The 15,245-nt window shown below is 67.2% G+C and overlaps 2 protein-coding genes across 6 annotated transcripts in view; one reads left to right on the top strand and one right to left on the bottom strand.

Moving 5' to 3' along the window:
* The window catches only part of PC (pyruvate carboxylase), a 94,395-nt gene that overhangs the window by 76,686 nt on the left and 2,464 nt on the right, over positions 1 to 15,245 (top strand). For all 5 annotated transcript variants that reach the window (XM_059148613.1, XM_059148624.1, XM_059148634.1 and 2 more), the window contains 7 exons: positions 497 to 659; positions 2,944 to 3,126; positions 12,925 to 13,069; positions 13,402 to 13,491; positions 13,575 to 13,796; positions 14,291 to 14,447; positions 14,930 to 15,170. In XM_059148613.1, coding sequence (XP_059004596.1) covers positions 497 to 659; positions 2,944 to 3,126; positions 12,925 to 13,069; positions 13,402 to 13,491; positions 13,575 to 13,796; positions 14,291 to 14,447; positions 14,930 to 15,170 — 1,201 coding nt within the window. The remainder of the gene's footprint in view (positions 1 to 496; positions 660 to 2,943; positions 3,127 to 12,924; positions 13,070 to 13,401; positions 13,492 to 13,574; positions 13,797 to 14,290; positions 14,448 to 14,929; positions 15,171 to 15,245) is intronic.
* Positions 5,914 to 9,232, bottom strand: LRFN4 (leucine rich repeat and fibronectin type III domain containing 4). The gene is made up of 3 exons (XM_059148660.1): positions 9,123 to 9,232; positions 7,293 to 8,651; positions 5,914 to 6,750 (listed from the first exon to the last, which is right to left on the bottom strand). Exons 2-3 carry the CDS (start codon positions 8,639 to 8,641, stop codon positions 6,189 to 6,191), a joined length of 1,911 nt encoding a protein of 636 aa, XP_059004643.1. The 5' UTR covers positions 8,642 to 8,651; positions 9,123 to 9,232; the 3' UTR covers positions 5,914 to 6,188.

Here is a 15,245-nt window from a genome sequence, read left to right as displayed (position 1 = left end):
CCGAGGCCCGGATCCCAGGAGGATGGCGGCATCCTCACAGCTGCGCAGCCCCTCACGGACCCTCCCAACAGCCCGTCGTTCCCCTGTCAGCCAGCCCCGCACTCACAGCCCCCGCCTCTCTCAGGGTGTAGTGCACACGGCTCTCCGTGTGGAGTGTCTGAGGCTTCAAGTCCGGCTTGATCAAGGGAGGGCTTGGGGGAGGCCGGAGGACAGAAGGGCCCTGGGCAGGCAGTAGGGCGGGGCATGGCGAGGGGGCGTTGGGTGGCGAGCTCCGGGGCAGGCCGACGCGGGCAGGCAGACGCAGACGCTTCAGCGGAGCCCTCCCCGGCCGCCGGCCCTTGTTCCAGCTGCCTGGACTTCTGTCCCCTGGGCCAGGGGCAGGGGATGCTGGTCTGGCTGGAGGGAGCCTGCCACCCAGGCTGGTGAAGGGTCCGCAGACGGGTGGGGACCTTTCTCCCCGTCCATCCCCTGCCTCACGCTCTGCACCTCCCTGCAGTGTGGACCTGGTCCACGCCCAGATCCACGTGGCCGAGGGCCGGAGCCTGCCCGACCTGGGCCTGCGGCAGGAGAACATCCGGATCAATGGCTGCGCCATCCAGTGCCGGGTCACCACGGAGGACCCCGCGCGCAGCTTCCAGCCGGACACTGGCCGCATCGAGGTACGCCCGCCTGCCCATGGTGCACACCCTGGTCTCTGTCGGGGCAGAGAGACCCTCCTGTGGGCCTGGCCGGGCACGAGCACCCTTGCCGGGGTTGGCCAGGGTTGGCCGAGGCCGGCTGAGGGTAGACCGGAGCCGGGCTTGGTCCAAGGGTCAGGGAGAGAGCGTTCCGGGGGAGACGGCCGGGAGCACAGGCGAAGACACCGGCGAGGGAGTCCCGTGGACCGGGGAGCAGACCAGTGGGTGGAGCCAAATGCAGGGTCCCCAGAAACAAAGCCCAGGCCCTTGACTTCAGCTTCTTGCGAGATCCCACGGACAGAGCAGCGGCCTCCCTCCTGCCTTAGGTCCGAGGGAGTGTGGTCGGCCAGGCAGGCCCCGGGGGCTGGGGCAAAGGACTGGGGCCCGGATGTGCCAGTGGAAGGGCCCGGCTGAACAAGGGGCCTAGTAGGGATCAAGGGGGGAGCCAGGGAGATGGTGGAGGGCAGGGAGGAGGCTGCCTCGGGGCGCCAGGGGCTGAGTGGGCAGACGTGGGGGTGGGCCCTGCTGTGCCTCTGTCCCCGGGAGTGTCTGCTGTGCTCCCCCCTCCTCAGCACAGACATCCCTCCCTCCCCCTCCCCCCCCCCCCTCCACACTCACATCCCTGCGCCGGCCCGGGGCAGGCACCCTCTGAGCTGCGGGGTGTACGTCCCTGGTCCTCTCGCTCACGTTGGCTGAGAATGTTCCGGAACCTTCAGCAGCACTGCTGCCAGCTCTGCTGCTTTACCACCTCCCCATCTGCTTGGAGCCTCTGAGGGAGCAGGACTGTGCGAGAGCTCAGGTTCTGGCCCGGGGAGAGGGCCAGGCTGATTTGGAGGCGGATACTAGGCTTCTGAGAAACAAGTGATGCGGGGAGGGAACAGGAGAGCTGGATTCTGACAGTTGCGGAGCCGGGAGGCTTGAGGCAGAGCTGCCACTGGAATTCCATTTCTGGAATAGTTGAAGCCTGTAGGTGGGGGCCCGCCTGAAGGCCGGAATGCTGTCCAGCGGGGGCCCTGACTTGTCTGCCCTCAGTGGGGAAGGGGCAGCCCTGCGACGCCCCGTGGCCTTCCTCCACCTCCATTTCCACGTTCTGGCTCCTCGGAGCCTGGTTTACCACAGAATATTTTTAGCTGACAGTTCCTGCTCACAGCTGAGTGTTCGCCCTTAAATATTTTATTAAGTTCCTTTTTATCGAACACAGGCCTGTGTCCCTTAGAAGCAGAACCCTGGTGCAGTGGGTGTCCCATGCCCCGGGCCATCCCCCCCGCTCCCCGTCCCCCCTCCCCGTGCCTCACGGGGGTCCCTTGGCCCGGGTGTGGGCTCTCCCTGCCGGGACTCACCCCGGGCCCCGTCACGGGTGTTCGTGTCTGTACCTGTTACCCCAGACACGCTAAACCTCTGTCCCCCGGGGCCCTGTCCCATCCAGCCGTGGACTTGGAACCCCCGCCCGCCCCCGCAAGTCGGCTGCAGGACCCGCACCGCTCTGCCCTGCTTCCCTCTCGGAGCGCGCGGGCCGGACCTGCTCTCCTGAGAGCCCCGGGGCCGGCCCTGCTCCCCGCTCGCCGCATCTCCCCTGCCTCTGCGCCCTCCCCCTCCCATTCTCCCCTCTTGGAAGGAAGGGAAAGTGGGGGGACACTGAGGGCTTCCCCATCGCTTCACAGCGTATGTTCAAACCCCTTGGCCTGCCTTCCCTCCCTGTCCTGCTCGTGTCCGGCGACGTCCCCGTCACCAGTCCGAGTTCCTTGTTCGTCCGCCCGTGCCCAGCAGCCTGGGAGCCCCTGGGATCACGGGTCCTCTTTTAACTGCTCACCTCGGTGCCTGGCACGTGGTGGGCACAGATGTCCATGGGATCAGTGAGCCTAAGAGGCAGGAGGGTTGGTCATGCAGACGGGAGGAAGGTCAGGGCATCCGGCTGCGGCCTGCCCAGGGCCCCTCTCTGTGCTCTGCGGAGCTCTGCATCCGCCCTGGGCTCGGGGCGCGCGGGCCTGGCGCTGGCCGGGTGGGTCCTCCCCTGCGCCTTTTCTCGCCTCCTCCCCTGCCAGCTTCTCTCAGGGGAAGGATGCGGTGACCATGTGGCAGCCAGAGAAGGTGGGATGCCCCGGGCTTCACTGGTGGGAATGAGGCAGAACTGCCCCAGCCAGAGCTGGCGCCCCTTGTGCTAGGCCTGGCGCCCGGCCCCACCCGCACACGTCCAGCCTGGACTGGGGGCCGCATCCGGACTCCCGCTCCCGACCTGGTTCCTGACTCTGCCCGCCCCCGTCCACAGGTGTTCCGGAGCGGAGAGGGCATGGGCATCCGCCTGGATAACGCGTCGGCCTTCCAAGGGGCTGTCATCTCCCCGCACTACGACTCCCTGCTCGTCAAAGTCATCGCGCACGGCAAAGATCACCCTACGGCTGCCACCAAGATGAGCAGAGCCCTTGCCGAGTTCCGGGTCCGAGGTGTAAAGGTGAGAGGCCGTCGGCTCTGCCTGCCTTCCAGGTGCTCAGTCCCGCCCTAGGCCTGCCCCTTGGCCGCACGGCGACTCTCCTGGCTGCTCTGCTGGGGCTGGGCCCCTCCGCCACCCTGGGAGTGGGCCTGGGCTCCTTGGGTGCTCGGGTGCTCGGGGCCCTCGGCCAGAGCCGGGAGTCTTGCTCCGGGGAGCCCCATGCTCCTGCTTGTCCTTCTTAGGGGAGATCACCTGGAGGCTTTTCGGTCAGCAGATCACGGGTCTCCCGTCTGGAAATTCTGATCTCATCGGTTGGGGTGGGGGCCCAGAGCCTGCATTCTGAACACGCTTGCCACGTAGTTCTGAGTCCCAGGAAGACCCTGGGTGAGAGAGCACAGCCTGTGCGGAAGAGGTCCCTTGGCATAAAGTGAGCCCCCCGCCGGCCCTCCTTGCCCTGTCCCCTGGCCTGGCACGTGGGTGTCATGTCGGGTGCCTTTGGGACAGCCAGGGGAGGAGGCTGCAGCCGGAGGTCTGAGGGAGGCCGGGGGGAGGCACGGGGCCCAGCTGCCAGGCAGGGACCTGACATCCTCGATGGCTTCTTGGTTCCCTGTGTCTGTAGCGGGAGACGAAACCACAGGCGCATGCTGTCCTGTCCCGGAGGCCGGCTCTGCCTGCGTGTCCGTGGGCATCCCCGGGCCAGGGGCTGTCTGCAGAGGCCCTGCGGCATGAGGGCAGGGAGCAGGGTCCCGCCGCAGCGGACTGTGCCGCCCAGCCCCTCTGTCCTCTCGCCGTGCCCGGGGCCCGTCCTTGCACGCACCGGCGCGGCTCTCATGTGTCCTGGCAGAGGCTCCAGTGGGTGCAGAAGCTTGCTGAAAAAGCACTTGAGAGGGGAGGAGGGAGGCAGGGGACCTGCAGAGCCAGTGGGAGGTCAGCCGTCTCCCCTCAGGCCCGTGGCCCACCTCAGACGCGGTGGCCGTTCCCCAAGTGTTGGGATCTCGGTGCTCTCCCGTGGGAAGCCTCCGGGCTCCTGGTCTGGGGGTTCCTGCGCACACAGAGATGTGTCGTGACGTCCTCCCTAGGGGCATTGATGTTGCCAGCATGGTGTCCTGGGGAAGCTCTGGGGGCCAGTATGTGCCATGACCCTTGTATGGGGCCCGACTACCCCACCCTTCACCCACCTGCCCTCGTTGGCCTGTTGTCCTTACCGCTGGTCCCTACGCTTGTGTGCCCAGGTCATTGGACCCTCCCCGTCCCCCAGCCTGGCAGGCTCACGAGGACCTCCTGCCCTAGGGCGCTGAGGGCAGAGAAGGGAGGCAGGGGTCCCGGGGCTCACCAGGAGGAAGGTGGGAAGGCCAGCTGTGGGACGTATGTTTCTGGTTCCTTGGGGCACCAGAATCCTCCCCAGATGTGCACCCCAGCGAGGCTATGGGCTCCTGCCACATCGAGAGCCGTCCACGCCCGGCAGCTCCTTGCCCGGCACACCCCAGGCCCCCCTCCCCTCAGTCCCGGGCCGCCTCCGCCTTCTCCCCACGGCCCCTTGGAGGGTTCCTGTTCTCGTGCTGTTCCGTGGAGGACCTTTTCATTTATTTAAACCGGGATCTCCCCTGGGCCATGTCCGGGCTCACGTGTGTGTGAACTGCAGACACGCCGGGGTGGGGGCTTGGCGGCCCACGTGTGCGCGCACATGCCCGTCGTCCAGCTCTCCGCGGGCTGCCCGTTGGAACCCGGCAGGCCTCACACACGGGCACTATGTGCTCCTTGGCACAGGTGTGGCGGCCACTGTGGTCTGGGCCGCATCACGGGCTGTGGGGTGCTGGTGTCTGCCATCTGCGCTGGCGCTCAGGCATCTCATGTTCTTAAAGCATCTGGGGGGGCCAAGCGCCGTGGAGAGCCCCATGTCCACTGTCTTTCGTGTCTGGAGCATCGGATCCTCCCAGCTGACACTTGGGAGCCGGGATTGTGCCCACGGCCAGAGGCCGGCAGGGGTCTTGGTCAAGGGGAGTTAGAGCAGGGCCCAGCCGTGCCCCCCGGACTGCAGCTTGTCGGGGTGGGGAACAAAAGCAGGGCAGTGCCCCCTCATCCCAGCGTCTGCCGCTCCAGTGTCCAGCAACCATTTGACTCAGGCTTTCCAGACAAGCCTAGAGCGAAGCCTCGGGAAGAAGCAGGGTGGGGGGGAAACCAGTGGAGCAGCTGGTGCTCAGGACCTCTAGGACTGATGAACCTTCCAGGTCTTGGGCTGATACCAAAGCAGTGGAATTGTAAGCCTTTCCAGTCCTTCTGGGGTAACAGGGTACAAATCCAGAAGCTGCCCTGGGAAGTGGTGAGGCGGTCTCCAGTGGAAGCCATGGGAACTTTATACAGAGTTGGAGTGTTGCCAGCCAAAGGTCCCTTCGCACTGAAGGGCGGTGCCGTGGCCCTCGTGCCCGTGGCCCTCGTGCCCGTGGCCCTCGTGCCCGTGGCCCTCTGTGCTGCCCGGCGTCCGTGCTTCCACGAGGCCGTCCCATTTTGCCCATGTCGTGCCAGGAAGGGGTGCTCTCTGCACTTAGAGGTGCAGGCACCGGGCCCAGAGGGCTCCAGCACAGCCCCTTCCCTTCTCGAGGGGCCGGTCTGGCTCACCTGGGACAGGAGGCGCCAGCCCCAAGCACCTGCTGTTAGGCAAGGCCAAGGGCATCCTGAGCTCTTTGGGCCACCTCCGTGGGGCTAGTGGCCCTGAACCTGACCCTGTCTTGTTTGGGGGTGTCTACTGGCCCACCTGTCCCCCTCCCCTGTCAGGGGGCCTAGCAGGACAAGACAAGGCTAGCACGGAGGTGTACGCAACAATTTTATTATAAAGAAAAACAAGACTCCTGCTTGGTGGCTGCAGCCCTGCCTCGGCGGCTGTGAGCACCCGTCAGAGGAATGCGGGCCTGGAGGCCAGAACTGGGGCAAGGGCCCCTTGTCCTGCCAAGTACAAAGGAGGCCTGAGGTACCAAGGGTAAAATCAGGAGGGACTCCCAGGCCGTGCTGACCCACCGGGCCCAGCGGCTGCCGGTCCCAGGCTCTGTGCCCCTTCCCCGGCCCACCCCGGGCTCACTCCCTTCCCCTCACACCACACTCTCCTCCAGCTGCTCCGTGCTGCCCCCCACCCCCCGGCACCCTGCCCCGAGCAGCCCCCCATGCACAGAGTGGCTCCTCCGGGCCCAGGCCCCTCCAAGGCGCCTGGCGTAACCGTAGCACCCGCCGGTGTCTCCCAGGTCCAGGGAGCAGCTGCGTTGCGGCCTCGGTGGTGGGCTCCGCGGTGGGTGGGCCTTGGGCGTGGGGCTGGGGCCTCCATTGGTCTGGGATTGGACGTGGCTGAGCTTGAGGGGGAGGCGGCCGTTCCCGGCCCCCCGGCCCCGAACCAGCAAGGCCACAGTGAAGACCAGTAAGGCAGCCACCAGCACACCCCCCACGGCCACGGTCAGGGTCCCGCCCAGCACGTGGGCCTGCAGGGCGTGGCACAGGGGTGCAGCTGGCAGCGTGGAGAAGTGGGCACAGCCCAGCAGCCTAGTGGCTGTGAGGTCGGAAGGCCCAGCGGCAGGTGACAGGGCCAGCAGGCAGAGGTCATAGTCGGCACCGGGGACGAGGTGCTTCAGCAGGAAGTGGTGGCTGGAGGCCGGGACAATCCTGTGGGCAGGGGTGGGTGGTCAGAGCCTAGGTCCGGGCTCTGACCCCAGCCCCCGCCCCCTCGGCACCCGCCCCCACGGCACCTGCCCCCACCCTCACCCCCGGCTCCCAGCTCCCACCTGGGAACACTCCCTTCCCCTGGGACCACCTGGGCCTCGGTTTACTCCAGAAGGCCGAGAAGCCAAGACAGGCATGAGTGTGTGCAGCTGGGGACAGAGCACGGGGCTGGACGGGCGAGTGTGTGGATGCACAAGCCCAGGGCAAGCGGGGGAGGCGGTGTGGAGGCACGTGGCACGTGGCCAGGGCCAGAAAGAAGGCGGTGCGCGCGGCCCAGGGTTGTGCGCCAAACGCCAAGAGGCCTGGACTGAGGACCCCATGGGGCACTTCCCACCTCTCCCTGGTGCCTGCCCTCCGCCGCCCCCTCTCTGCAGGGAGCTCAGAAGCTGAGGAGGGGTGTGTGGAAGTGGCCAAGTCTGGGAGGGCTAGAGGGGGGCTCTGAGGGCCGTAGGGAGCCATGCGGGGGCTGCGGGCCGCACCCTCACCGGTAGATGAGGGTCTCGTCCTCACTGCTGTTGTACTGGATCTGGAACATCCACACGGGGTCTGCAGGCCGCCCCGGCCCCCAGCTCACCAGCCCTGAGGTCGCAGTCACCTCCGTCACCTGCACAGCTGGCTCAGACTCTAGTGTCCCCTCGCCCTCAGCGGCGGTGCGGGCCGAGGCAGCAATGTCCGAGGGCCCCGGGCGGCCCCCCTCCGCGCTGCCGTTCCCGCCGTGGGGCAGGGCCAGCACGCGGAGCTCGACCCGGGCTGTGGCCTCTCCGGCAGGGTTGGTAGCAATGCAGGTGTAGCCCCCTGCATCCCCGGAGCCCGTCACTCCGATCTCCAGGGTCCCATTGGGGAAAGCCCGGGCTCTGGAGGAGTTGCCAACCAGCCGGTCGTCAGGGCCGACCCAGTGCATAGTGGGCGCGGGGTCGCCGAGGGCCCGGCACCGCAGCGTGGCCCGCTGGCCCTCCAGCACCCAGAGGCGCTGCGTGTGGCGTGCGATGAGCGGGGGCTCACAGGAGAACTCGCCCTCGGGCACGGCCCAGAAGTAGCGGCCGGCCAGGCCCGGCGGGGAGGCGCACGTCTCCAGGTCGTCGGGCCGCGCCAGCCGCCGCAGCCACAGCAGCTCGCAGTTGCAGTGCAGGGGGTTCCCACTGAAGCTCAGCACCAGGGGGGCGGGCGAGGCCTCAGCGTCGCGGCCCCGGGAGAAGAGCGGGTCGGGGGCCAGCGTGGCCAGGCGGTTGGACGTGAGGTCGAGGCGGGAGAGCTGGCTGAGCTGGGCGAAGGCGCCCGGGGGCAGCGCGTCGATGAGGTTGTGGTCCAGGTTGAGGGTGTGCAGCGCGGGCATGGCGCCGATGCCCGCCCAGGGCACCTGCCGCAGGTTGTTGTAGGACAGGTCCAGGTCCTCCAGGCTGTCCAGGAAGTCGTCGAAGGCCCCAGGCGAGATGCGGCCCAGCTGGTTGCCGCTGAGGATGAGGTGCTGCAGGTTGACGGGGCCGCGGAGGCTGCCGGAGCCCAGCTCCACCAGCCTGTTGCCATCCAGGTGCAGGGAGCGCAGGCTCTCCAGGTCCCCGAAAGCGCGGGCCCCGATGCGGGTGATGGCGTTCCGGGACAGTGTCAGGTCCACCAGCCCCGTCATGTTTCGGAAGTCTGGCGGCCCCAAGGCCTGGATGAAGTTGTCCGCCAGCCGCAACTCCACTGTGCGCCGGTCCACGTTGGGTGGCACAAACAGCAGGCCTCGGTGGGCACAGAGGGTGCTGAGCGACTCAGACAGGTTCTGGCAGACACAGGGCAGTGGGCAGGCGGCCGCTCCGCTGGCCAGCAGCAGCAGCAGGAGTGGCGGGGCCATGGTGAGCGCCCTGCAGGGAAGGGCCGGAGCCCAGGCACAGGTGGGGCAGGTGCAGGTGCCCCCTGTGCCCACCGCCCAGTCTCAAGGGCCAGCTTCCAGAGCCTGGCCTGGGTATGTGTGTGTGTGTGTGGGGGGGGTGGCGTCAGGGCCAGAGGCCCCAGGACTCTCCCTCTCCCCCAGGGGCAGAAAGAAGGCTGGGGCCTGCAGGGCCAGGCCCCCCCGGAATAAAGGTCACATTTCCCAAGCGGGTAGAGGGGTCCTGGCTCTGGGGACAAGGTGCAGCATGAGGCAGGAAGCGGAGGTGGGCACTAGAGCAGGGAGGGTCCCGGAACTTCCTTTCTCTGCGTCTCCAGGAACCGCCAGCCCCCTCCCTCCGCGCCATCCCCTCCCCCGCCAGAGAAGGCGCCCCCCCCCAGCCCCTCCCGTGGCCCGTCGCCCCTCCCTGGCCAGCTACCGCTGCCGTGCCCCGCGGCCCCCTCACCTGGTGTCTGTAGCTCAAGGGGCGCGGGCCGGCCTCCCCGTGGGCCTGGCCAGCCCCCGCCGACTCCAGGCGGCTCTCCCGCGGGGGCGAGGCCCGGGGCTGACCGGCCGCCCGCCGCGCGCCCTCCTGCCCATGGCGCTCGGGCCCGCGGCCCCGGCTCTCTCGGTTCCCGGCACCTTTTCCCGGCGGCTCGCGGCGGCGGCGGCGGCGGCGGCAGCGACAGGCAGGCGGGTGCGCGCCGGCGAGCACGCGCTCCGCGGACACGCACGTGGAGGGCGGACAGGGAGGGGCGCACGGGGATCCACCCGGGCCGGCTGGCTCCTGAGGTCACGGGGACACGCGGCCACTGCAGCGCCCACGGGTGGCTCCCGGTCACGCCCGAGGCCCGGGCTGGCGCGGGCCCGCCGCACAGTCCCCCGGCGCTGCCGCAGCGCACTCACCCTGGCACAGGCGCGCGCGCCCCCGGCCACCCTGGCGCCCCGGCATCCTGCACCGCACGGGCGCCCGCCGCCGCCGCGCCAGCCGTCACTCCGCAGACAGCCAGACAAAGCGCCGGCTCGCGGGCCCCTTCACCATCTCCCAGAGACGGGAGCCTTTGTCACATGTCGCCGGGCACCCTCCCCAACACACCCACACTTGCCCACACACCCACACGTCCCCGCACCCACAGGCAGGGCCGGGCGCAAACCCGCACTGTTGTTGGGACCCTCACAGACACACGCTGAAGGTCATAACCGTTCTGCATCACCGAGTCACGTGGAGGGTCCCCAACAGGCACGGGGCCTGGGGTGGGGGGTGGGGCGGTGAGGGGCTGGGGCGACGCCCCCGGCAGGCCGGCTGCGGGGTGGGGCGGAGAGGGCTCGGCCTCCCGGCTGGTGCCGCGCCCCGCCCCTCGCTCCCCCGCCCGGCCTCGCCGCCCCGCCCGGCACGCTCGGGAGCCAACCGGTCTCCGCCTCCGGCCCGATTGGTCGGCGCGGCGCCGCTTCCCAGCAGGCCGGCGGCAGCACGCCGTTCGCAGCCGCGCGTCGGTGGTCCTCGCCGAGCCCGCGGCCCCTCCCCCCCCTCCCCCGGTCAGGCTGTGCGGCTGGGAGGCCGCCCGGGGGTGAGCTCCTCTGGGCTAAGAAGGGGCTCCCGGCCGGGGGGTGCGGTGGGAGGAGGGTTCCCGGCTTCCTCCCTGCGAGGGCTCCCGTGGGCGCGCCGAGTGCTCGGAGCCAGCCAGCGCGCTCTGGTCCTCCGGGAAGCGAGTCGCCACTTCTCCAGGTAGCTCCTAGTCCTCAGGCTCCCCGGACACCCCCACCTGCGCCCCTGCCCCTTCCCTCCAGACGTGATTCCTAGGGACTGGGGGGGCCAGGACCCCTGGGAAACGGAATTCCGATTCTGCCCCGTGCAGCAGGTAACCTTAGGCAAGTTATTGAACCGCTGAAAACACTTCACTGGTTTTGGCCAAGGGGTATGAATGACACGTCCCCACGTGCGTCGTGGGGCCGAGAGGAGAGATGTCGCCTTTGAGGGGCGCAGCTGCCTGGCAGCTGGAAGCTTTTCCTGACCATTGCTGCTCCCAGGGCCTCAGCTGTTGCGTTTGCAGAAGGAAGGCACTGGAGTCTAGCCCAGGTCCACTCTGGCGCTCAGCAGTGGGGGTAGCTCCTCCCTTCACCTCCCGGAGAGTTGTCATTCCCTTGGAACACAGTCTGCTGGCATCCGTCACAAGCTGCTCTGTGCTGAGAGTAGGGGTACATCAGGAACGGATGGTCCTGGCTGTGCCCGCATTGAGCTCACCGTTCAGAGGGATGGCTGATCCCCCACAAAATCTCCAAGGGGGAGGAGTCTACACATGGGGAACGGAGGGTGGACCAGGAGAGGCCTCTGAGAATCCCTCTTACCCGCATGTGGTTCTAGGTTCGTTAGATGGCTTCGCTGCTTGTATCTTCTCACATGCTGTGCCTTGGGCCGGATGAAAAGCTCCATCTCTTTAGGAGGGGCAGGGACTAGTCTCAGGGACAGATAGCCGATCTGTCGCACCAGAGAGGCATGAGGCAATGTTGGCGGAGTCCCACTCCGCAGTGACTTTGGGGGAGGCACCCTTTCCGTCTGGACTTTCAGGCTTTAGGAGCCCAGGGTGGAGGGGGTGACAGGTAAAACTTCTCGGAGTAGCAGCAGGGCCCAGAAGCATGAGTCCCTGTTGAAGTTGCCGACAGAGATGATGAGTGGATGACACACAGAGATACCTTATCTGAAGTGACTGCCTGTGGTCACAGGCAGTGCATGCTCGAATTCCACCCAGGAGGCGGCGCAGTCATGGGACATGTCTCCGTGCTGGCTTCCAGGCCACCATGGGGCCTCTGGGTTGGACTTGCCCGACTTCAGCTTGAAGCTGCCACCTAGTAGTTTAATGAGGGGCGGGGGGAGGGTGGCTCCGTGGGTTAAGCGTCTGCCTTTGGCTCAGGTCATGATCTCAAGGTCCTGGGATTAAGCCCCGCCTGAGGCTCCCCGCTCAGTGGGGAGCCTGCTTCTCCCTTCCCCACTTCCCCTGCTTGTGTTCCATTTCCTTCTCTCTCAGTCAAATAAATAAAATTAAAAAAAAAAAAAAAAGAAGAAAAAGAGGGCCCTTGGGCACAAAGCAGGTGGACACAGGCACGTCCTGCAGCAGCCCTGCCCCAGAACGCTCCCAGGGCTCGCAGGTGTAGGAAGAGCGCAGACAAGCGAAAGCTGCCGCCCAGGAGGCACTTTGCAACAGCTGATCCCACGGAAGCCGGCTAGAGAGGGGGAGGTACCGCCAGAGGCCTTCAAGTTCAGACTTCCTGGAAGAGCCTACCAGGCAGGTGCAGAGGTGTGGCGGCATGAGAGCTCACGAGGCGACTCCGGTGTGGCTGGAGGGGGCCGTGACTTTGAAGCCTGGCAGATGACATGTCTGGAGACCAGGGCTCATAGAGTCTAGAGGTGACCATGGTAGAACCATCTGGCCTGGCCAGTGACACACGAGTGGCTGCTGGGCGTGATGGAGCGTAGGTTGGGGTGACGGGGTGGACAGTGAGCACCCAGCAGAAGGCAGAGGACGGCGGGCGAGGGAAGCGGACTTCAGACATGGTGAGCTTGTGTGAGGGCCGCACAAGGAGAGGTGCCCAGGAGGCATTTCCACTTTAGGGTCTTGGCTCAGGAGCTGGAAGTCCAGGATGAGGCACCCGGGGAGAATGTGCTGTGTGAGGAGAAGAGGCCCAGTGACAGCTCTGAGAACTCCATCCTGCAGGGGTGAGAGGAGCCCCCAGTGGGGACTGGGGAGGAGGAGAGCAGGAGGTCTTGGAAGCCCAGGGCAACAGTGCCCAGGTGGGAGAGGGCCGTAGGAGTTGGCCGCCGCGATGGAGCTGAGGCCGCCCGAGTACGGCTGTTGGGGGTGGGGGGCGTAGGGACATCTGTCAAGAAGCATGGCTGGGAAGGGGAGCATGGCTGCCGTGTGTCACAGGGTTGTGGGAAAGGCCTGACCCGTTTCCTGGGCTGTGTGGAAGGGAGGAACGAACTTCCAGATCACTGAGGAAGGAAGAAGTGATTCAGCACTTGTTCTGGGGGGAGCACGGTTGGGCGGGCGGGGGAGGGGGTAGGCTCAGCCCTCTGACACTCAGGGCACTTTGCCAGGATAGGGGGTTGGGGAGATGGGACAGTGTCATCCCACAGGGAGGCCTCAGACCTCAGCCTAGTATCCTGGGGGACAGGGTGGCAGGGGGGCTCTGCTGGCCCAGGGTGGCTGGCACCTTTGGCCGCCTCTTCCCCAACGGTGCTACATGGTGACGCTCCCCCCTCTGTCCTGCAGACCAACATCCCCTTCCTGCAGAACGTGCTCAACAACCAGCAGTTCCTGGCGGGCACCGTGGACACCCAGTTCATCGACGAGAACCCGGACCTGTTCCAGCTGCGGCCTGCGCAGAACCGGGCTCAGAAGCTGCTGCACTACCTCGGTCTGACCCCGGACTGCCCTGCTCTCCCCTCCCAGAGGCCTTGCTCCTGACCCCCTGCCTAGAAGAGTCCCAGCCCCCGCGGCCCCGCCCTCCTTGGCTTCACCCTCCCACCTTGCCCACCTCCTTCCTTGCTCCGGATCTCGGAGATGCCCCGTTTTCCGTCCGTGCGGCCGTCAGTAGGTCCCCACTGCGTGGATCCAGGAGGCCCTGGCTTTGGAGAGGCCTGGGGGTCCGGGAGGAGCCATCATCCCCAGGCCCGTCCGCTGTCACTTCTGCCCTCCTGTGGGACTCTCCCCCGCCTGGCCTCATCCTACCACTTCCTCCCTCCCTAGGTCATGTCATGGTGAACGGCCCAAGCACCCCAATCCCCGTCAAGGCCAGCCCCAGCCCCACGGACCCTCTTGTCCCCGTGGTGCCCATAGGTAGGTGAGATTCATTGTGCCAACTCGGGGAGACAGGAGGTGGCTGCCTGCGGGACAGCTGCTGACACCCCGGTCTGCCCTAGGCCCGCCCCCGGCCGGTTTCCGAGACATCCTGCTGCGGGAGGGGCCGGAGGGCTTTGCTCGGGCTGTGCGGAACCACCAGGGGCTGCTGCTGATGGACACGACCTTCCGGGATGCCCACCAGTCCCTGCTGGCCACTCGCGTGCGAACCCACGATCTCAAAAAGATTTCCCCCTACGTCGCCCACAACTTCAGCAACCTCTTCAGCATAGAGAACTGGGGAGGTAGGCCGGGGGAGGGCTGGAGGCCGGGGCAGCCCCCGGAAGGAATCGGGTATCAGTGTGGCCACTCCGGAAGCTAGAGACGTTCACACCGAGGAAATCAGTGGGGGGTGCGCGAGGCATGTGTTCATTTGTTCAGCAGCGACTGGTGCCCGCTCCGGACACGCCTCACAGAGCTGAGACCCCAGTAGCTCAAAGACAGGGAGGAGCCACCAGCTTGCTCGTCCCCGCACAGAGAACTGGCCGCAGGGCTGTGAAAGGGGGCGCAGAGGACACTGATCTGAGCTACCCTGGGAGCCGCAAAGGGAAAAGTCTGCAAGGGCTGGGGCGGGGCTGGGGCGGGAACGGGGGTGGGGTGGGGGGTCCGGAAGGCGTGCGGGACGGCTGTGCGGGCCGGGGGCTCTGTGCGGGCCGGGGGCTCGGGCCGCGGAGCTGCAGGGTGTGGTGGAGTCCCAGGGGAGTGAGCGGCTGACCTGGGCCTCTCGGTCCCCGCGCAGGAGCCACGTTTGATGTTGCCATGCGCTTCCTGTACGAGTGTCCCTGGCGGCGGCTTCAGGAGCTCCGGGAGCTCATCCCCAACATCCCGTTCCAGATGCTGCTGCGGGGGGCCAACGCCGTGGGCTACACCAACTACCCCGACAACGTGGTCTTCAAGTGAGCCTGGGGTCAGGGGCGCGGGCAGACACTGGCGCGTGACCCTGCGGGTGCCGCGCCACACTGCGATGGCCTGTGCTCCCCGCAGGGGGCTTGGCGCTGAGCCTCCTAGCTGTCCCCAGCGAGGGCTGCCATCTGGCATCTTGTGGAGTGTAGAATTGACGCTTGGAGAACTGGAAGGACTAAAAACTCGCGGGAGCGAGTGCTCGCTCGGTGCCCGCTCTCTTGCTCAGACCGTCACTCCCGCGGGGGCTGGCCTGCTGTCTTCTGGCCTGGGCATGACAGCTCTGGGGGACCACGTGCCTCCGGGGTGACCCTGCCCAGCCCAGGCTACCCCAGAAAAGGCCTTGTCCACCCCGGGGTGACCCCACACACACACACTGGCTCGGTGGGTGCCCCTCCCCCTGCCAGGCCAGAGCCGGAGCGGGAGGTGCGGCGGGCCGTGAGGTGGGACTGACCCTCGGGCTCTCCTGCCCACTCAGGTTCTGTGAGGTGGCCAAGGAGAACGGCATGGACGTCTTCCGGGTCTTTGACTCCCTCAACTACATGCCCAATCTGCTCCTGGGCATGGAAGCCGCGGGCAGTGCCGGCGGCGTGGTGGAGGCCGCCATCTCCTACACCGGGGACGTGGCCGACCCCAGCCGCACCAAGTACTCGCTACAGTACTACATGGGCTTGGCCGAAGAGCTGGTGCGAGCCGGCACCCACATCCTGTGCATCAAGGTGCCTGGATCCCCGCCCCAGGACTCCCCAGGCCCCCCCCCAGGCCCTTACCCGCCCCCCCCAACCCCACCTCGC

The sequence above is a fragment of the Mustela lutreola genome, chromosome 1, assembly GCF_030435805.1.
Source record: "Mustela lutreola isolate mMusLut2 chromosome 1, mMusLut2.pri, whole genome shotgun sequence".
Lineage (NCBI taxonomy): Eukaryota > Metazoa > Chordata > Mammalia > Carnivora > Mustelidae > Mustela > Mustela lutreola.
Note: the sequence above shows the minus strand (reverse complement) of the source record. Positions and strands in the feature narration are given on the sequence as shown.

Coding starts and splice junctions, on each gene's coding strand:
- LRFN4 (XM_059148660.1), bottom strand. CDS start 8,641: ATGGCCCCGCCACTCCTGCTGCTGCTGCTGGCCAGCGGAGCGGCCGCC. Junction 6,751..7,292: donor GACGAGACCCTCATCTACCG/GTGAGGGTGCGG, acceptor CCCTGCCCACAG/GATTGTCCCGGCCTCCAGCC.